The 23,434-nt window shown below is 38.4% G+C and overlaps 1 protein-coding gene across 1 annotated transcript; it reads right to left on the reverse strand.

Annotated features, from left to right (window-relative positions):
- Window positions 1-214: 214 nt before the first annotated feature.
- On the reverse strand, window positions 215-22,849 carry LOC127422582 (nuclear mitotic apparatus protein 1-like). Its single transcript, XM_051666232.1, has 14 exons — window positions 22,836-22,849; window positions 22,673-22,763; window positions 22,363-22,483; window positions 14,366-14,502; window positions 14,133-14,238; window positions 13,511-13,595; window positions 11,434-13,005; window positions 10,265-10,412; window positions 9,929-10,065; window positions 9,364-9,681; window positions 9,122-9,208; window positions 8,733-8,918; window positions 1,634-1,673; window positions 215-1,492 (listed from the first exon to the last, which is right to left on the reverse strand). Exons 2-13 carry the CDS (start codon window positions 22,758-22,760, stop codon window positions 1,671-1,673), a joined length of 2,988 nt encoding a protein of 995 aa, XP_051522192.1. The 5' UTR covers window positions 22,761-22,763; window positions 22,836-22,849; the 3' UTR covers window positions 215-1,492; window positions 1,634-1,670.
- Window positions 22,850-23,434: the final 585 nt, after the last annotated feature.

Consider the following 23,434-nt stretch of genomic DNA (forward strand, 5'->3'; position numbering starts at 1 on the left):
ATGTAAGCAATTATTGTGTCAATCATGCCATGCAATGTCATTACTTCATTATCAACTACCAGAATAATGTGATTATAAATCCTATGTATGGCATAAAATATAAACCGTTATTGTTTTGCAGTGGTGACACACCATCACATGCACTACAACAGTCAAGTAACTAAAGTTTACTACGTAAAGATTTTCTCAATACACAAGATAAACACCATGATAATATAAGCCGAACATGAACACAAAACACATCCTTTATTTAAATCCTCAGACAATTCTCAAGAGAGGCCTTTTCATTTTTCCCAAGCCACAGCATGAAAACAGCCTATTTTAAAACCAAAACCCATTGACAGATGAATACAATTATTTAATAATAGTTAATTTAGATGATTATTAGCCACCAAGGTGTTTCTATCCATTCCTCAGGTGCATCCGTAGCAGGTGTATTAATGATTCTCCTAATAAATACAGTATATATGTGTGTATCAAATGCTCAACAATGGCAGCTTTACAAAGAATCACAGCTTAAGCACAGAAGGTGACGCAGAAGTCAGGCAGGGTATATAAATGCCTACATAAGGACAAATATTACCCCACTTCACCCCACCCCTCTATCTGATGACGACATAAGAAAATTCCAGGTTCCAAGGACCAAGATCCTTGAATTGCTGCAGGTTGTGAAACCACACCTTCAGAGGGCCACAAGAAGAAACTATGCCTTAAGTCCAGCAGTGCAGTTCTTAGCTACACTGCATTATTGTGCTGTGGGAGGTTTTATGGAGGTGGTAGGTGATTGCCTGTGGCTCAGCAAGTCTTCGGTCATCAAGACAGCAGTAACACCTTTGCTGTTACAGCTTATGAACACCGCACTGACTTTCCCCAAAACTCCTCAAAAAATCCAGCTGGCTAATCAACAGTTCCATAGTATTACCAACATCCCAACAGTGATTGGTGTCATCGATGGCACCCTGGACTTGCCTCCCAGTGGCAAGTCCCATGGTGAGTGAGCCCTTGTACATTTGAAGGAAGGGCTATCCAGCCATTAATGTTCAAGTAGTGTGTGATCACCAGGGGATCTTCAATGACAGTGGCAAAATGGCCTGGAAGCACACATGACTCTTTGTGTGGGCCAATTCTACAATTTTCCAGGTGGCTGAAGAGGGTGGCTTTGGTGATAGCAGGCTGTTGGGAGACATTAGATATCCTCTTGACACCTGTGCATCATCCAACCACCATTGCAGAGAAAGGTTCAATCAGGCCCATGGAAGGACACATTCTATAATGGAGAGGTGGAAATGTTTTCGCTGCATAAGCAAGTCCTGAAGCTGAACCCCTGCAAAAGCTGTGCTGTTGTAGTGGTTACAGCACTTCTCCACAACATTGCAGTCACACAACAATTTTCAACTTCCTGAGGAAGCTGGGGGTCATGCTGGTGCTGATGATGAAGATGATGATGCTGCTGCTGATGATCCTCTGAACCCACATTAAGGCAGAATGCATCCTGCAGGAGCAGACGTCAGAGAACATTTAATTCTTAATGTTTGTTGACTTTTTTTTTTTAAAATATAATTTGGTTCCTGTATTTTCTATTATTTCATCTGACTGACATAACTTGTGTTAAACATTTTGTGTAATTGCCTACCTTGGTGTTTTTTTCACTGCAAACATTAACTGAAAGTCTACTGCAAACAAGAAGCATAAATTTGTTTTCAATAATAAAGCCTATTGAGAATATTCCATATTCTATTATATTCTACTCCTGTGAACATGACACAATAAATAGTGGTGGTGGTGGTGTAGTGGACTAAAGCACTGAACTGGTAAGCAAAATGGTTGCTGGTTCAATCCCCACAACCACCACCATTGTGTCCTTGAGCAAGGCACTTAACTCCAGATTGCTCCAGGGGGATTGTCCCTGTAATAAGGACACTGTAAGTCACATTGGATAAAAGTGTCTGCCAAATGCATAAATGTAAATACAAAACCACTTAGACATGTAATCCCATACAGAAATCAGACATGTGTATATTTCTACAATTATTGTTCATTTATTTGGGCATATTTAAGCCTTCCAAAGCTGTCAAAGTGGATGGTAAAGTATTTGAAAGGAATAGGGGCAATATCCCTGAACAGAACACACCCCAGCCACAACGAAATTAATGATGACGACACCCAGGGGCGGGGCCAGAAGGATGGCACGGGTGGCAGCTGCCACCCTAAAAATGACGTTTGCCACACCACTTGCCACTCCAACTCGAATCACTAAAACAGTCCGTGTCATGCATGGTCCATAACAACGTTCCGCCTCAGGAGACAAATCCCCCCGGTCAGATGGAATCATCTACAAGACAACACTGCACAACCCCTCCCATCAAACGAACTTACTGCATGCCACCCCTGGCAAACAATCCTGGACACGCCCATGTCGCCACCACAAACTAACAAAGAACTATGCTTTTAACCACAGGTGGAGAGCTGTAGTTCCAAATACACAACTTTGCAACGCTGTTTGCAAATGTTCGTTAGAACTACGGTTTCGGGAAACATCAAATCGTTGAACTATGCTGGTAATGATGAAACTTGCAACCATAGTTCGCAAACGATGCTTTTGGGAAAAGCATCCCAGCCCGACACAACCCTGAATCAACCAATGGTGTGAGTTGGGGGCGGGACTATCTATTAGTTCAACAGCACAAGAGGGGGCGTGCAATTCTGTTTGGTGGTGTAGAAATTACACACATCAGCTTCAAATAACTCCCCTTTAGAGCATAATGAATCACGGGCACTCCAGGATTGTGCGTGCAGGCATCTGCAAATGATTATTTTACTCTTTAAACACACTATTATATCTGAACTTATCACTTTTGAGTAACCTCTTTAATAACGTTCATTAAGAGTCATAAACATTAAATAATGTTTAACAGATAAGTACTTCATACACATTTAAAAATGAACACATATGAATCAAAGTTTCGTGACACTTAATTTAGAAAGTCCATTAATTAAAGGTCTGTGTTATGCATTCTACAAGGTTAAACACTTCTTAATAACAGTGTTTTGTAATGTAAGAGCCTTTGGAAAGGACAACACATGGAAAATATTCCACTGTGCCCGTGTTGCATGCAGTCCTGTCTAGTGTTGTGCAATTCAGAATTATACACATCCATTGACTCGCATACAGATCTGGACAGGTTTCCTTATTAGTTTGGGATACTCGCATGCAATCGACCACAAAAACAAATAATGGCACTTTTGTATGCAAATGCATGTGTCTGTGTGGTACAATTATTTTTCCCCTGAAGTTGGAAAGACAAAGTGCTATTGAATGTAAATGACCTCTGCAGTAAAGAAAGTAAAGCTACTTCTCAAACATGAAAGCAATGATTTCTGACTCCCAATAGTGTTTAAGAGATGTTATGAATGCAGACTGATTCATGCTCTCTTTTGAGCACTGAAACATCACTACATTAAGATAAATATAAACAGCAGATGAAATAAAATAAAGTCATGAGCATGATGAATTAACTATTAAAGCGCGAGGCAAATGTGTCTATTTTCAACAGGCTTAAACGGTTAAACTTCTTTGTGAATAAATGCCTCAAACAAGACCAAAAACATCTTTAGATCTGAATGCATCTCAATGGAGGATTCAGCTGTTTGAGCCGTCAAACGCCCCCTGAAGGAAGAAAACTTACTGTTCTATGAAAACAGTTCTTAGCTCGAAACATTTCCCACCCAATGTGCCCGAAGCAGCACATAGCAAAGACTCATGCATCATCGGCACAGTTCGGAAACTTCAAAACAAGAATTAGAAAATATTAATACCAATTTATTACCAAGATACCACAGTTTTATTGTAGTATTAATACAATATTTTAGCAGAAACTATGCTTACCATGCTTAATTTTAAGGACCTCCACCACCTGGATTGAGGCGAGTAACCGGGGACCTACTAAGGCGAGAACATCCAAACTCATTCCAAAATATTTTAATATAAACACATTCACAAAAAAGATGTTCAATCGTCTCTTGATCACAGAGAGTAAATTTTTTTCTCCACAGTATTTTGAAAGTTTACTATTACAGGGATAACATTTGTGCAATATTTTAAATGTTACTTCTTTAATCTTATTAGTTAATAAATACTTGTGGGGAAGAGACCAGACCAGAGTACAATAATCTCAAATAATGCCATCTATTGAAAGGAAGATGCTGGAATAAACCTTCTATTAAGAAGATTGCGAACAAAACAATTGTTAAACTTGTCATTAGTAACACAAATTCCTTCTAGTGAAACAGTATTGTTTCAAGACATGGATTTAGAAATTTGCAATCCTTTCAGAAGAGTTTTGATACCACTAGTGATGACCTTTGCTATAATTTTATACTCTTTTGGTGAAGCCCCAAAATACTTTTTTTTTAAAAAAATCTAGAAAGGAGTATAACTGGCCTGGTCATCTAATAACTGACTAACAGTGTAAGTACTATTTGAAGACCATTTCTCAAAAAATAAAGATTAATTTCTATAAGTAATGTTGTGATTATTCCACAAAGCACCGATGGGATGAACAATTATGTTTGTAAATTAACCATGACAACAAAGCTTGTTTGTGAAAGTTTGATAACTTAACAGGTAGCTTATTAACTGAAAAAGGGCAACGCAAGAAAAATACCACCCAGTTTTTCAAAAATAAAATTAGGGAAAATATTCCACAGAGTCACATTTTTTTTTTATATATCTTTTTAACCTATTCAAATTTATAACATGGTTGAACAGCGTAAAGTCAGCAACGTTCAATCCTCCATCATTAATACAATTAAGACCCCTTTTTGATTTTGTGGTTTGTTTTACAATTTTATATGGAATAATAGTTTATCTAGTAGAGAACATGATGACTTGGGACAATCCACTACAGAGAAGATATATGAAGCTCTTGATAGACCTTCCGCATTGGACACTAATATTTTATCTACCCTAATGACTGATCACAAAGCGATACAAATCAATATGGTTTTTCTTCTGATTATGGTAAAAAAAAAAAAAATAAGAGCCGCTTAAATGTGAAATAGGCAATTTTTTTTTTTTTTTAGAAAGTATTGTAGTAAATGTAGCCAAAAAAAAAAAAAAAAAAAAAAAAAGCTGAAGATGATATTTCCACTATTGCATTCTTGTCATCCAAACACCCAGACAACTTATCTAATGAAGAGAGTTGCTAGAAAGGAAATTATTTTTTGCAAAACTCTGCCCAGATCCCTTTAGCTCGATATTCGTACATTTTTTCCAATGCTTCTGGGTTTCATCTTAATTGTGCACAAATGTGAATTAATGTTAAGCAATGTGTAGATTCCAATATGACATATTCCAATAAAAAAAATAGACGGTCACTTTGTAGTGGTTACAAAAATAAAATAAAATAAAAAAAATGCGATTTAAATTTTTTACTAATTATAGAAAAACCAATAGAAAGCTCAATGGCTTCAAAGAGATTTATCTTTAAACTGAAGGATTCTCCTTTTGAAAGCAGAGGTAATTTCAAGGCTTGCATATACTGCCATTTCCCTAGACCTTACCCCTTAAAGCTCTACGGGCCCACCGGTGTTATATCGCGAAAAAAAGTTTACGCTTAAAACGTTGAAGTCTCCGTACACATAAGTCAGGCATATGCTTAGAATCGGAGATAACCATCAGTTCTGCATTTGTTACCTAAAATCATTCGTGAAAATTAGCGCCCCCCCCCCCCAGAGGTACTGGGGTAAAAATAGTTAAATAAAAATCCTTCACATAGCAACTAAATGCACAAAAGTCATGTATCAAATTAAAGCTCTCACTTTCAGAAATATGACTGTTCAGTTAATTTTGTTGCCTTAATACCACAGTTCGAAAGACTCTCAAAAGAATCACAAAATGAAATATGATTTTTGTAAGTCATCAAATACAAACGTCTCTTATGCTCCGATAACTGCTGCTTTAAGCCCGAAAATGGCTCAAATATTTATATCTGCTTTTATCTTAGGAAGCCTTTTTTTACTTGTCTGAGCTTGCTTGACTGAATAATCCAATGTTATATCTTAGATGACCAGAACAAAATATGCCATCCAGAAAGAAAAGCATATCATCAGAAAAATATGTTCTCAACTATTGATTACAAAAGGAGAGCATCCTGGCTTTCAAATGACACTTAAATTGAGCTTCTAGTCCACTCAGAAGCTAAGATATTCAATGAAACAACAAGGGTGGTGCTTGAACTGAAAATTGGTTTAACCGAACAAAACAAGCAAATACAGACAAGAGTTTTCCAGCTCCCTTCTAAATAAATGGGGGGGGGTAATGATTTAGCAGGAATAATGAACTCCCAATAAAACGGACGCCTTAATGCAAAATTTCCTTTATTACAAATCTCCTTTATTTAAAAATATTATTTTAAAACACTTATTTTTGGAAATAGAGAAGGATTACTATAATTAGATTACTAAAATAAAATACATTTATGTGGTGGAATCCCAATTGTGAAGTCCCAAATTAATTCTTAACGTCATCTGTAGAAAGAGAGAGAGGTCAGAAAGTATCTTCAATCCATTAAAATGAATTAACTCACACTTTGAGTGTGATTACAGAAATTGCACTATATACAAAAAGAAAAGGTAAATGCTCTGGACATTCTTCTAGATCTAGAGTGCAGTTGAGAAACAAAATCATTTGCAGGTGAGATGATCAGAGATACAGTGAGATCTGACCCTACATCAGTGAGATTCCACCACCAGACATATACAGAACTCTTAAAGCCGGTTTAAACCAGTGAACTCAACCCAGAGGGTGAGTTAAATCAGCCCATTTACAGGTGAGACACCTCCAGAGAAACATAACTGCCCCATAAACCAGCAGATACATACAGTTTAAAACTTCAGTGTTGATGGTCATCACAGTGGGTCAACTTTTCTCCCTAAACACACATACAGCAAATACATCTTACTAATGCTGTCAGTCGATTACAATAAATCGCGATTAATCACAGATTTTGAAAGTGCTGGATTTGACTCGTATATACACTTTTCCCATCAAATTACATTTAGTTCCTTCTTAGAAAAGAAAACGATAAGTAACAATGTTTTATTAACATTTTCCAAACAAAGCCTTCCACAGTATAAAAGACAGAAATGCACTAAAATAGCACCAATTTAAGTAACAAAGTGTTTTGCAAAGTCTAAGGTGGAAGGTTTACTAATTAAAATATCTAGTCTCATTATTTTGCATTTTCATTGCAATGGGCATTAAATCTCTTAAACTCTCATCCTCCACAATATTAACAGTGGCAATCCACTTTGCTACAGCAATCGTGCAGCTGCATTCACATGATTTGCTGCTTTGAACTCCGCTTGAAAAGCACTTCCAGATAACGTCTCAGTGCTAAAAGCAAAACGAGAATGCACACATAATGATACTTCATCCCACTTGTCTGGAATAAGACACGAGGAAAATGCATCACGGAATCGCTGTTGTGTGCGCGTTTGTGGTCAGTGTAATTGACTCCGGAAACGTCGCAAAGGTTCCGCACTATTCCAACCAGCGTTCAGCACTCAGACAGACCTGAATAAAATGTTGTCGTTTTTGACAGCAAAAACTGAGCTTTTCCAAAAACTCTCTCCCAAGTGGATACATTTGAAATAGCTGTCTTTGCATTGCAGTGTGGACGGGGAAGGAGAAAATGATGTATTTGTTGTCATTTGACACAGTCAACCCAAAACAATCAAGATGGCGGCCCATGTAGCGGTGTTATTGTGCCTGTTATTCACTTTGAGAGCATTGTTAAAAGATAAATGTTACTTTGTGTGACCTTGACAATGCATTCCTTCATTAGGCGACACAAAGTTTACTCCGAATTGCTGTCCGGCGACAAAACACGTGGACAATTGCGTTTCAGCCCGTACACGAAACAGCGATTTCTCGCATTCGCAGCAAGGGTATTTAAGCACTTTCAAACGTTTTAGTGTGGACGAGCAACTTTTGGAAAACGCTTTAAAATGGCAGCGTGGTAAAGAGTGTTTCGAAAATGAAAAAGTAGTTTTGAAATGTATTCGGATTAATGTGGACGTAGCCAGAGGAGTTTACAAATAACGCTATTTCACAGATCACAGTCATTGTTATTGAATCTGCTCTAGTAAGATCCAATTTCCCCGCAGCTGCTGTTGGTATATTTCAGCTTTTCAAGGGGCATATTCCAAAGTGCATTCGCTAATGACTATCTTATACTACCATGTATTATCTAACAGGACAAATTTTGAATGTAGTAAGTGACTTGCTCAGTTGAGACCGGCTGTTTTAAGTTTGAATACAATGATATTGAAGTAAAAATATTATTTACTACTGTATGTGGACCAATAATTTAAGCATTAAAGATGCATACTGCAAGTCTGATGGTAGTTTTATTTTTATAAAAAGGCACATTTCTCTGGCTTTAGAGATGTTAAATGTGAGGATGTGAATTCATTAATTAGTTGCATGTATGACTAAATCAGAGGCTTACTGAAATGAGTTAAAATCGGTTTTGCCAATAGTTCAGAAAGAACCTACATATATTTATTCACTGTAAACCATAAGTATCCATTTATAATATCTGTACATATTAAACATTACTAGACACTAGACTAAAACTACAGCATTGCCCACTCTCTATCATTGAAATCTGCTGATCACAAGAACCCAGACACGCAGTTGCAATCGGTGTACTCTGTGCTTTTTATACCTTTATGGTATAGGAAGATTTAGGAGACTTGTTGCAGGGCGACATTCTCAGAGTTGAGTCCAGAACTGGAGATTTGCGGGTGCCGTTATGCAGATTTTTGAGACCTCGCTGCAGTCTTCGGTCACCACGAGTGCTGGTCTTTGGAGTATTTAGAACAGTGAACATAACAGATGTCCTTCGCTCAGACTAGAGATTAAAAGGAGAGACGAATATTTATGACATGTTTACTTAAGCTAAAAATTTTTTTTTAATGTTCTTTAGATAATGTTTGAAGCTCTTTTGCTTTTGAGCAAATCCCAAGATTTGGGATCAGATTTTGCGAGCTCCTCGAGACGTATGGTTATTTCGATTTCACTGAATAGTAAGGTACATGACATCCGGTATCTTACCGGAGAGTTTGGAAGTCTGTTTTGAGTGTTGGTGTGTCTGCCTTTAGATGTCATTGACCGAGAGAAGCAGCTTGCCAACTTCTTCGCCTGTGGAAACGACAGTCTAGCAGCTGCTGAAAAATCTCAACGAAAATGTCAAAATCGAATCAAGTGAATCAAATAATTTATATTTCTATAAATTAATTTACATCCGAGAATGGAATCAATAGGGGGTGTAGTATCCCATTCTTGTTTTCTCGTACCTCAGGTGTGCCAGGGCCTTGCAGCTGTGATTGAGGGCGTTTGGAAGCAAATGGGCTGTTTGCATTTTCTGATGCACACACATTTGAGGTATTTCTTATGCTGGATCGGATCCGACCACGTAACATGCTGGAGCGCTGGGGCTGGGACTGTGCAAGACCCTGGCTTGAACTTGCTCCAGGCGCCAAAGAGAAATTTCGGGAGTTCAAAGATTCCATGCGCTGATCTGGAATCTTGGATGCACGTCGAATAGTCTCATCTGGGTCACCCATCCTAAGGTCTTCATCCGTTATTGTTAACGAGGGACGTCCCAGATGGGGCTAAAGTAGGCACAGGTGAAGAGTTTGATTACAGTTAAGCAAACAAGGTAAAAAAGCAAGATGGGAAACAATGGGTAGAGAGAAGGGAGAATTGGACTTGACATGACACAGGCCTGACTCGAACCTGCATCACTACAAGACCACGTAGGGATGGTTTGTGCACTTTACTAGGTGATGGTTCACTTCACAAAGAGCAGCAGAATAAAAACAGACAAATGAATATGCTAGCTAACTATTCCACACATACCGTGGACTCTAGTGGGTAACTGCTCTTCATGTGAGGCAGACAAGCTTTGTTTCGCGACTGGAGTTCAGCAATGCGCATCCAGTCATGGTCATCATGCTCGGGCTCATTCTCCGCACCAATACAGTACATACTGGTGGCTACAAAACAAACATACATTTCATTCTACACCACTGCACAATGCCACAATTTTTTGAAACAAAGTCTAACAGAGGTCTAGTGATGTTCTGCAGAGGTTCCTGCTTAATTTTCTCTACATACAACATTTCTTCTATAAAACATAAGGCCATTTGGAGGGGCCAATGGTGTGCACAGCACTATCGCAACATCCAGGCTGACCTTGAAGTTTGTCTGTTTTAGGTAAAGTTGTGGCAGCTTTTTCCTTGGAGAGGTTCATGGAGATGGGCCTTGAGTGGTGGGTAGCCAGTTTGTGATGAGATTGGGCAGAATTTGAAGTGAATGACTCCTTTACTTCACTATGTCTTATCTAAAACAAAGCATCAAATTCATCAAATTAAACTCATCAAATTCCCAAGCACAAAGATGCTTTGTTTACTCTGCAGGTGAAATCAGATTCTCACATATGATGTTTTTAGACTGACTGTTCAAACTGCAAGTGATGTGGACATATCTGATTTTTTTCCATTTTTTTCTCAAATGGATCTGGAAAGCACTTACCTCTGAGTCGAGCAGTCGTTATTACGACAAGTCACGCATTCAAGTGGGAAACAAAATACAGAAAAACGCCAAACTTAACCTTGTGTTGTGTTCGTTTGTGCCAACACCTTTTGTGACCAGACTTCGCCTGGTCATTCATGTGCTTGGAACTCGTTATTACGATATTTCCGACACCACTTGAAGGGCACGTCTTATCGTCACAAAACCTCACATAACCAGTCGCACACAACAAATGACGAAAAAAAACACTTAAACCGATCAGACCGAGACACATTAACAAAATATTTGATTATTTGGATTTCAAACTCATTGAATGCTCATTAAACTACAACTGTTGAAAACTAAAATGTAAACAAGAGCACAAAAGGCCTTTAATCTGCTTTAAGTTGGTCTCTCTATCTCTCTGTAGATTTATCTATAAAAAAAAAAAAAAAACACAACTAGTTTAAACTTTCAGACATGGCTTTTTCATACAAGCTGACATCAAGGTTTGTCTTGACAAACTTTACCAATCTATTTTGCTCTAATGTCTCCAAACAAATAAAGCTGATGTAGACACCTCTGTCAGTATGTGTAAGAGCCAGACCTCATGTTTTAAACACTCGACAACTTTTTGTCCAAAATTTTATTTTTATTTTATATTTTTTTTAAAAAAGAAAAAGCCAAAGGAGGGACGAGTGGAAATTATTTGTGGTACTCAACATTATGCCACAAATGCTGTAGATTAAACTTAACTTGTAGTGAACTCGCAATATTCATTGAAGTAGACTGTAGGCTCAACTTAATAAGGAAAGGGGAAATAAGACTAAATCATCATGTTGCAAACTAACCTCAGTCTTCAATCTTTTCACTTTAGCTGAAAGCTTCTTCTCGGTCTTCACCTGGTCTGATTTCACACAAGCCAATGTCAGCTCTGTCTCCAGAGCTTTGACTTCTCTCTTGCTGAACTCAAGGGACTGCTCAAGAGACTTGTTCTTCTCCTGAGCCTCCACCAGCTTCAGTTTTCGAATGTTTTCTTGACATAATTTTTCTGACACCTTCTTCAGCTTCTCCAGAAGTTCATTACTTTGCCGCTCCCATGTTTGGGAAACATTTTTAAGAGCAAGGATGGAGTCACTTTGTTTCTCCACCTTTAACTCCAGATCAGCAATACATTTCTGGAATCTCAATTCTTGATCTTTCATCTCATCTTGAAGAGAACTTATTTTAGCTTTCCTTCCAGAGGCAATAGTGGAAAACTCTAGGATTTTGGCCTGAAGCTCACTCACCTTTCTCTCAAACTCTTCATGCCTGGCTCTCTCAAGATCCTGAGCCTTTTCTCTCAGGGTTTCTTGATGGCAAAGCTCCTGCTGAAGCGAGATAAGCTCAGATTCCTTCTGTGAAGCTGTAGTGGTGACCTCAACCAACTGGTTCTGAAGAGAAGCCAAGTTTTCTTTCAGCACGTTGTGTTCTGCCTCTAAAACAGATAGCTCCTTTTGTTTCAGCGGTTCATTTTTATTGTAATGGCAGATCTGCTCTTTAAGAGATGTTACCTCAACTAACAGATCAATTTTTTCCTTCTGTTTTTCTGATGCAGTCATAGAAGCAGAGTGAAGCTCTTGCTGAAGTTTCTTAACAGTGCTCTCGTGCTCTTTGCGTTTGGACTGGATCAATTCATTTCTTTCAATGCTTTGCTCCTTCACAAGCTTCAGCTCAGTGTCTAGGAAGACGTTCTCATTCCTCAGATTTCTGATTTCTCCGTCCTTCAAGGATATTTCCTCCGACAGTTCCTCAATTTTGGTCATTGCCTGACTAACTTTGTCCTCTTCCTCCATTTTCTCCTGTCTGAGGATACTAATTTGCCCCTGAAGGTCTCCAATGGCCTGCAGATTCTCATCAATTTCCTGCCGCTTTGCATATGCCTCTTTTTTCAGGGATTCATTCACTACCACTTTCTGATGGTCTTCCAGCTTCTCATATTTCTGAAGGGTGGTCTGGGAACTCTGCAAGTCAAGCATGAGTGCATTCAGGGCATCCTGTTGAGATGCCTGCTCAATTTCCAAGCCCTGGATCTCAGTATGCACACATTTAACTATCTTGTCGAAAAAGGCAATCTTCCCCTCTAGCTCCCCTCTCTGTTGGAAGAGGTCTGCAGAGATTTTGATCTTAGCTGTCAACTGAACTTCCACCTGTTGCAGCCGAGAAACACCACTTTCCAGAGCAGCTATCTGTGCTTCTTTCTCCAAACAGATACAGCTGATGGATTGCTCCAGATCAGACACGACCATCTGAAGTCTTGTGGTTTCCTTTTCAAAAGAGCCTTTCTCCTCATCCAGCAATGCCTCAATATTTGCCTTTTCTTTCTCAAGGTGGGAAATAGTGTCCTGAAGCTGAGCAAGTGTAAGAGTCAGATCTGCCGATGTCTGTTTACGTTTTTCACACCGGAAAAATAAAAAGTTTGAAAGTAATCAAAATTAGTGCAGAAACAAGTTTAGCTTTAAAAGGGTTAGAGTAATTTACAATCCAATAAAAATAGCAATTTCACAAACAGATGCAGGCAATTTCAGAGTCGAAAAAGGGTCAATTGTTTCAGGAGCCAGTACAAACTTGCTACTTCCTCCTCACCTTTTGCCAGCTGAACAAAGATGTTTGGCACCCGATGGGACGAGAGACAGAGGAATTTGAATGACTTAATAGTAGAGGTCGAGTGACAGTGGGTTTTGCCAATATGATAACAAAAGGTGAAAAACGGCCTATTAAATATTAATTGGCTGATACTTTTCAAAATCCATTAGTAATTTTCTGATTGCCGGTAGTAAAAAAAAAAAGAAGCAATCTAAGCTGATAAATCGGTAAAACCAATATCGGTCAACTGCTACTTAGTTAAAGCAGAATTAGAGAGAAAGGAAAGAGAAAACAGCATCTCACCTGAGCAGCAAGAGTACCAATCTTTTTCTCTTTTTGAGAGTAGTCGATTTGCAAGTCTTGGCAATGCTTCAGAACCTCTTGAACTCTGTAGAGAAAGTTTAGCCACAAGCCAGAAATCATCATTAGAAACAGGTTGAACCCTTAGACTGAGGTTTAGCATCTCTCCAAGTTTCGCAGACCATTTATACACCCTCTGGTAATTTACCATTTCTCAGGAAAATAGTATATTGCACTTTGTGGCACATCATTAACATTCAATACACCCACAGATTGTGCAAACACTCCCACCCATGCCCACTTGTGTTTTGCACTTCGAATTAGCTCACGAAAATTGGAGAAATGTTGCACACGGTTGTAGCACGTAGCGTTGCGCTTTGCAAACTAACTGAATTCATAGTATACTATTTATTAAATTGGGTGACAAGATATGAGACAAGTGTCTGTCGTGTTCTTCACATTGCGATGGTTGAATAGATAGAAAAAGCCAAGAATCCACAACACAAAACAATGAATGGTTGTAGCGCAACCACATCACATAATTAATCACTTCCACTGTTGTATGAAGAAAACAATTTTGGTTTGAAAATGCCCCATCTTATGATCTGTCCTTATTGCACCTCACCTCTCATTCTTCAGCTGGAGCTGCAGGACTTTATGTTCATTCTTTAACTCTCCCCGATCCTGCAGCAGACACTCCACCCTATGCTGCAGCTGGGAGATCAGACTCTCTGTGTGAGAGAAATAAACCAAACTGAACTATACAGCTCAGATAGATCACCAATAACCCGATTTATTCCAGAAGCATGAAAAATAAAATAAAGGTAACGTTAGATGGCATGGGTGGGTGTATATGACCTTTCTGCAAGATGGTGTCGACTTGATTGGCCAGTTTCTTCTCCATTTTGTCCCATACTTCTTTCGCAAGAGCTAGATTTTTTCCAAGATTCTTCAATGGAAACTGTGGCATACTCATTGTGTCCTGCGCTGGAGAGCTGGAGATTGTGGATGTAAAAGTGTCAAGTGTCCAGCACACATGGGAACTATGGAATTAATTGTGTCTTCGGGATTTGAACATGTTTACTTTAATTACGTCAAACCTGAAATTCAAATGTACGTGGCACGAATTCAGATCGTTAAATTCAGATTACATTTTTTTTTTTAATACACTGATTCAGGTAAATTTAACGAAGACATCCGGGGTACTCAGAGCAATCGAGCCTGTACGTAATCAAAGCTCACAGTTCGAAAAGGATGTGTCCGCTGTGAAATGGTGCCAACGTGGGATCATGGCTGAACGAGAGCCACCACCTCTCTCTAGCGTAAGTTACGCATTCTGCCCTGATGCAAAATCTAGAAGTAATTAGTGTGATTGGTAAACAAGCTGTTGATGCATTAAATTAATATTTATCAGATAAATGTTTGCCACAGGTTCCAAAAGGCAGTTAGCTAACGTTTGCCGTGTTTTGCAAGCCAATGACCTTCTGTGTAATGTCAAATTTGCTAGATAGTAAACTCTACTTATCATTTTTCAAGTTTAGACGGTATGTTGGAAGTGCCTCGAGTGTAGATGTCCAAATCATGGCAACTGTGAAGCTAATGTTACCTTAACATTAGTCAGGTCTGGATTGGTAGGTCGGTCAGCAAAAACGTTTCACCAAAACATTTGGTGTACGATTTTGATGGCACCCATAACTCTTGTGGCATAAAGTACACTAAATCTGTGTACTATACTAGTAAAAGGGAGTTAGGTAGCTAGAATGTTTGTTGGCACATATCTAATATTTCCACATATCTAGACCTTACTTACTACTCCTTACTTGGCAGTCTAGTATCAACTTAAATGGTAGCTGTTAGGCTCGTGAAACAGCAGCAGAGATTAACGTATCCCCTGTTTGCATCAGGGCAGAACAAGTAACTTACACAAGAGAGAGGTGGTGGCTCTTGTTCAGCCATGATCCCACATTGGCACTCTCTCACAGTGGACCCTTCCTTTTCTAAATGTGAACTGAACTACATTGGGAAGGAGGAGTTTGATTACATAAAGGCTCGAATGCTCCGAGTATCCTCGATGTCTTTATCAAATTTACCCGAATCGGAATATAAAACTTGAATCAGTGTTTTAACAAATTTAATCTGAATTTAACAATCTGAATTCGTGCCACATACATTTGAATTTAAGGTTTGAAATGTAATTCAAGTCCTAAATTCAAGTTCAAATCCTAATGGCATATATTTCAAAGGGAACTCCTTTAATACTGTTTAAAAAGCATCTCAGGATAAACTTCATGAAAATCCAAAAGTGTACTGCTGGACACAGTATGATAAGTTCAAAAGGAAGAGCACATGCGATTTGCGCTGCTGCGTCCAGAAGCTGGAGAAGTTAAGCCCTTCGTTGCTTTGTTGTAACTAAATTATTTACCATTTAATTGTAAATGCAAACTTAATCATGAAATCTAGTTTTTCATGAAATCTGATTTACATGGAAGTTTGTAATAGTTCACAATGCCCTACTTCTGATAATTTCTTAGTTTATAGCCATTATCACAGGTAAAACTCAATGTGGAAATTCAGACAACTTTATTTACTGAACAGAGCCACAGCTCAGTGTGCTGTCAGTCAAAGCGCAATGAGATGTAGCACAAGCGCAACAATGCCCGCATCTGCTGAAGCTCAATGCAAGAGTGAAAACATGCATCTCTGAATGACAATACTGTATGTTAATGGTTAATAAATAAAAAAAACACACCTTAATAAAATGGCATTATATCTCCATAAAATTGTTTCAACATTGAATACAACTCATCCTCAAATGTGATTGGTGGCCAGACAGTTTCCAAAAAGAATAAATATTTTATTTCCATGGCCTGTTTTCCCATATTGGAGTTCTAAACTGAAATGGGTATAAATCGCATTTAACTAAATGAAAAATGTCTGTCAGCAGGAATACACATTTTTATATTATAGATCCTCATTGGATCTCTGTTGGCTTTAGATATTGTTTGCACAATCATTTTGTTGTCGTCGTCGTCGTCATTCAAACGCAACTACAATCAAAACACAGGCTAATTAACACATTTTAGCCAAACATGACTTCACCTCTACAACACTATACAATAACTAAATATTAAATCAGCAATGTTACTAATTAAGTCACTGAAATTTATCAGATTGCTCTTAATCATCAGAATATTCATCAGATTACAAAAAATAGGGACAACCCTACTAAAGATTGTGCCTTAATTTTTTTACAGTGCATATTGCCTATATTCCATTTGTGTTATTTCTTAGTTTAAGACTTTTCCATTATTCTACGATGAAAAATTATAAAAGTATGATTAGAATGAGCTACCCAGTTTAATATGAATATAGGAATAAAAAGTGACTGACAAAATTTGACCATGTGACAAACAGCCAGAACTCATTAAAAGCAGGTGTTATTTATATTGCATTAAACTCCGTAGAGCAAGACAACAGGGTTCTCTATGACCACATTTTCACCTGGTATTATGATGCGTTTCAAGTGATCCAATCACAAGTGGTCAGCACTAAATTCAGATATAAACTGAGTCCAAAATTATTTGTGCTCCAATCAAAACACATACGAAGGTAGTCAAAAACGCATGTGACCACATTGCATTTGAGGTGTAAACTCTAATCCATCCTGAAGCTTCTAGGACAGTAGAGAAGCACCATCCCTTTAAGGATAAAACAATTACTTGACGTTATCAACAACATTGACAGTAAAAACTGTAATAGTCGTTTGACCTCATCAAATGCAACATGATATCCTATGAAACTGTAATGATGCACGTGAGGAGGACTTCAGCTAGAGTGCATGGAGGAGAGAAAGAAAACACAGCTCACAGTCCAGGTGCAATACAAACTTTCCAAACAGCTTAAGGTGATGTAGGTCGCAAAGTATGAAGGAATAAGTAAAAACAGAAGCAGGGTTGTCGTGAAATAAAGCAAAGCTGGCGTTCCGCTGGAGCAAAACTTGCATGTCAGAACCAGCGTCTAAAAGTAAACATCCCAGCGCTATATCTTTAATGCATCCTTAAAGTTCAAATAAGGAAGCGGGTGATGTAAATAAGCAACAACTCAGAAACTGGCTTCTTTGTGCAGTCAGGGCCACTTTTATGAGTCACATGAAAAATGATCAGTTTGCCGCAGTTTCGGATGGTAATGTGACGGCTGGCAAAAGTATTGAATCATAATATACACAGATGAGCCAAAACATTATGACCACTCACAGGTGAAGTGAATAACGTTGATCATCTAACAAGGCCACATGTCAAGGTCTGGGTAGTTTAGATGGTAATCGAACAATCATTCCTCATAGTCAATGTGTTGAATGCAGGAGAAATGGGCTGGAGTAAAGACCTAAGCGACTTTAGCCTCTTCCACCATCGGGCCGAACTGTTCTTGTTGCGAAACCATTCTAGTGCTGAAAACAGACTTCGAATGTACACAAGAAATGCGTCAGTCATTACCTTGGTAACGCATGAGTTTAAGGACCATGTGAGTGTCACTACAGGCATTCCACCAGCACAGTTGAGCATGGTTGTTTAACCGTGCTGAGAATTCCGGGCCGAGAACGGTTTCTAATCGTGCCGTTCTGAATTGTGCCCAGGTGGAAAAGCTACTGTAACCATTCCTCTCCGTGGTCAGAACTTTTCAGCCCGATGGTGGAAGAGAGACTTTTGACAAGAGCCAAATTGTTTTGGCCAGACGACTGAGTCAGAGCATCTCTGAAACGACAAGGGTTGTGGGAAGCACCGTCGAAAGCACCTACAATGGGCACACGAGCATCGGAACTGGACCTTGGAGAAGTGGACACCTGGTCTGATGAGTCCCATTTTCTTTTACATCATGTGGTCGGCTGTGTACATGTGCTCCGTTTACATGGGGAAGTGATGGCATCAGGATGAACTGTTGGAATATGACAAGCCGGTGGTGGGAGTGTGATGCTCTGGCAATGTTCTGCTGGGAAACTAGGGATGTAACGATTCATCGATCTGGATCGATGCAGCGATACAATAACCAATGATCCAATGTTCTCGATACAACACGTAAATATCGATACAGACATTTTAAGATGTACTTTTATTTTAATACTCATGTCAGCCACGTCCGTACGCATTTCTGTCAGGTGATGAAGCAACCTTATTAGATTCATTTCACTAAATGAGCGCCAAATACACTTTTCACGTGGGACACGGATATGCGCGGGGTCCTTAAAGCCAAATTGTGCTCTGCTATCCATGCGCACACGTCAACCGGGCTTCCCGCGAAATGCAAGCTCCTGTGACAGGATCAGTGCGAGCGCATCAACCAGGTGCTCCTTAAGCCGCAGAGCGGCTCACATGTGCGATTAATTCGGGCTTCCATTGACAGTTGCGCATGTGACCTATTTAAATTTTACATGAGAATTTGTTATTTTGAAGTACCATGGAGCAGTTCAACCATCATGTGAAACGTCTTGACAGCACCGACATTCTGAACAGCACTAATGAGGGAAAGAGAAATCACCTGCTGCCCAGCACTAGCATCATTATAAGACTTTACACATCTACACATCAACACCCTTACTAACATTTATCCCAGTTAACTAACAGAATTTCTCATTACAACTGCTGAAGTTGTAGCCAAGAAAACTGCAGATAGCCTGCATATTTGGAAACAAATCATTGGTATGCAAGTACTTGGAATTGGATTAAACTGAAAAATAAGCTGTAATCAAATGATTGATAATCACTTGTGTGTGATATTTTTTATATTATTATCTGTATAATATTTTTCAACATCTGAAGTACCTTATTTTGTTGTGGATGTCCCAAAGTTGATACTAAATTTGCACTTTGAGAGCTCAAAATATTTAAATAATATTTTGGTTGCACTTAAGGGCAAAACATTTTTTAATTGTGTAAAATAGGCTAAATTTGATCGAATCAAAATCTTATCGCGGCAGACTTTGAAGTATTTGCAAATATTGGATCGCAGGCCAAGAGAATCAATATAAGATCGTATTGTGATGAAACATCCAATTTACACCTATGGCAAACCCTGGGTCCTGCCATTCATGTGGACGACACGTGCCATCTACCCAAACATCACTGCAGACCACGTACACCCTTTCATGGCAATGGTATTCCCTGATGGCAGTGGCCTCTTTCAGCAGAAAAATGCGCCCTGCCACACTGCACACATTGTTTCGTAATGGTTTGAGGAACAAAATTGGCCTCGAAATTCCCCAGATCTCAATCCGATCTCAATTGAGCATCTGTGGGATGTGCTGGACCAACAAGTCCGATCCACAGCGGCTCCACCTCGCAGCTTACAGGACTTGAAGGATCTGCTGCTAATGTTTTGTGCCAGATACCACAGGACACTTTCAGTGGTCTTGCAGAGACCATGCCTCTGCGGGTCGGCGCTGTTTTGGTGGCACGCAGAGGACCAACAGCATTTTAGGGAGGTGGTCAGTGTTTTGTCTCATCAGTATATTTACTTGGAGCTATCCTGCAGAAGATAATAAAAAAAAAATAATTCAAAGAATGTTAATTATCTTAAATAAGTATTTTCTCTTTACTGCACTAGCAGAAGTGAGAAAAAAAAAAAAAACTTATATTCAAGATATTTTCTCTGAAAGCGAGTCTAAATATATAATATGTTGCTTCTTGTGTGAATGAATCTTGTTTTAAGGATTTTTAGAAAACAAGACAAAAACACTCATAGCAAAAAAATAGCAAATTTAATACGACCTCAACTCAAAAAAATTATCGGTTAAGATGATTAATCATTCCAATAATCCACCCGAATAGTCGAGTAATCAATATAATAATCGTTTGATTAGTTGCTTAAAATAATTGTTAGTTGAGGCCCTACACCCCTTACCTGTCAATCAACCACTGCGCAAAAACAAGTTTAACCCTCATGGGTCGACGGACGCGCCGGAGTGTTCTGCTGGATTTTTTCCACATAACAGCGGAAACAACTTAAAATACTCCGTCATTTTTGGGCGTACAGATGTGTGTAAGACATCATTAGAAACTATAAAGGGTTGACTTTTATTTGTGTGCACTCACAATAACAAAAGTGTGCTTTTGTAAAATAAAGAAAATAAACAGGGTGTGCTTTCAGCCGTCTCTGTCTCCGCGAGCATCTTTCCGAAAAACGTCACAAAAATGAACTGAAACTCCATGAATACTTATCACACAAACATGAAACGTATGCCTAAAGAAAGCTTAAAATGTCTACTTTTAAATAAAAACTCAAATTTAAAACATTCTCCTGCAATGTAATCTGTATGAAACAAAGCAATGTACAGTTTCTCCTGGCTCAGCTCATTATCACTAATGCGATCACACCCATGCACAGAGGGCGCTATTCATACGGTAATGTGCTGAGGCGATCAATGCAAATCGTAAACGCCCCCAAAGGCAAGTTTAATCATATATATTTTTTTTTTTTAATGCAATTTATTCCTGTGATGTAAAGCTGAATTTTCAGCATCATTACTCCAGTCATCAGTGTCACATGATCCTTCAGAAATCATTCAAATATGCTGATTTGCTGTAATATCTGATATAGGGCATATACACAATATATAAAATATTTTCAGGATTCTTTGATGAATAGAAAGTTCAAAATAACAACATTTATCTGAAATAGAAAGCGTTTGTAACATTATACACTACCATTCAAGAGTTTGGGGTCAGTAAGAATTTTGTTTTGGAAAGAAATTAATACTTTTATTCAGCAAGGATGCATTATATTGATCAAAAGTGACAGTAAAGACATTTATAATGTTACAAAAGCTTTCTATTTCAGATAAATGCTGTTATTTTGAACTTTCTATTCATCAGAGAATCCTGAAATTTTTTTATATGGTGTATATGCCCTATATCAGATATTACATTTTATTCTGTTCCCAGGGGAGGGGTCTTTGTCTCCTCAGGTGTGAATCATCAATATTCATGATCATTCACGCCTCCTCACATATGGCCTTTCTAACACTAAAAGTGTCTTACAAAAGTTAAATGACTATATTGTTTTGTATGAATGAGTGATCAAGATGGTTTTCACATGTTGAAGCAAAAACTCTAGGCTACAAGATCCAGTTCTCAAAAGTCTTGTGAACAAATGTTTAGTATGTTATATGGCCTTATTTCAGTGACTTACAATTTGTTTTTTCAAAACCCATGCATAAACGTTATTTTCTCAAAAATACAAACATGTACATACATGTTGCTCACATATTATTATAGCTCCATTTGTGCTGAATACAGTGTTATCACACTTTAGGATTAATATGTTTTTAAGCATCTGAAAAAAATGTCAAGGCATGTCAAAACTTCTCCAGGGCCCAAAAACACCCTCAAACCCCAGAGGGTTAAGCAGTGGCTCAGCGGTTAAGGCTCTGGGTTACTGATCAGAAGTTTGGGGTTCAAGCCCCAGCACCGCCAAAATGCCACTGTTGGGCCCTTGACCCTATCTGCTCCAGGGGCACTGTATCATGGCTGACCCTGCACTCTGACCCCAGCTTAGCTGGGATATGTGGAAAAAAAAAAAAAAAATATCTGATTGGAAAAAAAGTTTAAAAAATAAGATAACTAAATCTGTTAAATAACACTAAAATAACTGAGAACTCTGTTCTAATCATCATGTTTGCACTTACAGTAGATTAAATGAAAGTATAATTGGGAGGAACAATGCAAAGTTTCACACTTTGTCTTTTTGTGGTTTTTTTATCATGCACTAACACAGTGATTAAGGCATTAAATCAGAGACCCTGCCTGACCACATGTGATCAGATCACCAGAGACGCAGGTGTAAACAGGGTCTACAAGACCTACCCATCTGAGCTGAAAGCCAGAGAGAAGCGCCTTTGAAACCGGCCGTAGACTGGAGACTCATGAGTATAGTCTGGCGAGCAGCAACCACTCTCAGAGCTGGAGGTGGAAAAATTTATGACCGCTAGAGCGAGAGAAAAATGGTTAATAGACCAGCAAAGACTAAATTCATTCATTACATTCTTTTAACATTATTCAGTTCACTCTTGGAAATGCAGATGTATCGATACAGTCAATTATATGAAGTTCTTAATTGCACAATGAATAGACAAGGGAATACATGGTTAACAAATGTGGTAATGTTGCTACTTACACTCTTTGGTCAGAAACTTGTCTAGTCCTTCCTCTAAAAACAGTCCATCAGTGTCAGCTTTTACAAAATTAAACATGGATGCCATCATCAACTGAGAGAGAGAGAGAGAGATGATCAGATGATCTGCTACATTAAACAAAGTCAGTCAGTAGTAAATGCTCACCTTTGTCTTTGTGTTCAAATCAGGAACTAGGGCACCTTTTTTAAAACCCAAGTAGCAAAGAACAAGCACTACCTGAGGAAACACACAGTACTTAATACACAACACACAATACCTCACTTGCACACCATTGAATTAGCATAGTAAAACTTATTTTTCTTAAAATGACAAAAGGATAGCCATAAGTTTAAAATGCATGTGCCTCCATAGAACTGCATTTGGAACATAGAAATGATTGTGTACTTTGAAAAATACTTTGTGGTGTAACTATTTAGTATGGCGGTCAACAGGGCTGAGAAATGTTTTTAATTGTATTCAGTTGAATTATATTCAAATTTTAAGAAGACATTATTTCAGGTAGAGGGGGAATGTAAAAGACATCTGATTTTTAAATCAACATCATCTTGTACGTCACAAGATGGCACAAAAAAAAAAAAAAGTTTTTTAGATGGGTGTCTTTGACCATTGCAATGTGTCTCAATGCGTGGTTTTTTTTTTTCAGTGTCTCGTGCAGTAACGATGCATTTTTAGACGGTGTGTTAATTTAAAGGGATAGTTGACCGAAAAATGAAGACTCACATTTACTTAACCTCACGCCATCC

The sequence above is a fragment of the Myxocyprinus asiaticus genome, chromosome 31 (assembly GCF_019703515.2).
Source record: "Myxocyprinus asiaticus isolate MX2 ecotype Aquarium Trade chromosome 31, UBuf_Myxa_2, whole genome shotgun sequence".
In the NCBI taxonomy this organism is placed as follows: Eukaryota; Metazoa; Chordata; class Actinopteri; order Cypriniformes; family Catostomidae; genus Myxocyprinus; species Myxocyprinus asiaticus.

Excerpts from the sequence above, each read along its gene's own strand:
- LOC127422582 (XM_051666232.1), bottom strand. The coding sequence starts at position 22,760 with ATGATGGCATCCATGTTTAATTTTGTAAAAGCTGACACTGATGGACTG. Across the intron at positions 13,006-13,510 it reads TTGGTACTCTTGCTGCTCAG|ACATCGGCAGATCTGACTCT; the intron begins GTGAGATGCTGT and ends AAACGTAAACAG. Across the intron at positions 10,066-10,264 it reads TAAAACAGACAAACTTCAAG|CCACCAGTATGTACTGTATT; the intron begins GTCAGCCTGGAT and ends TTTGTTTTGTAG.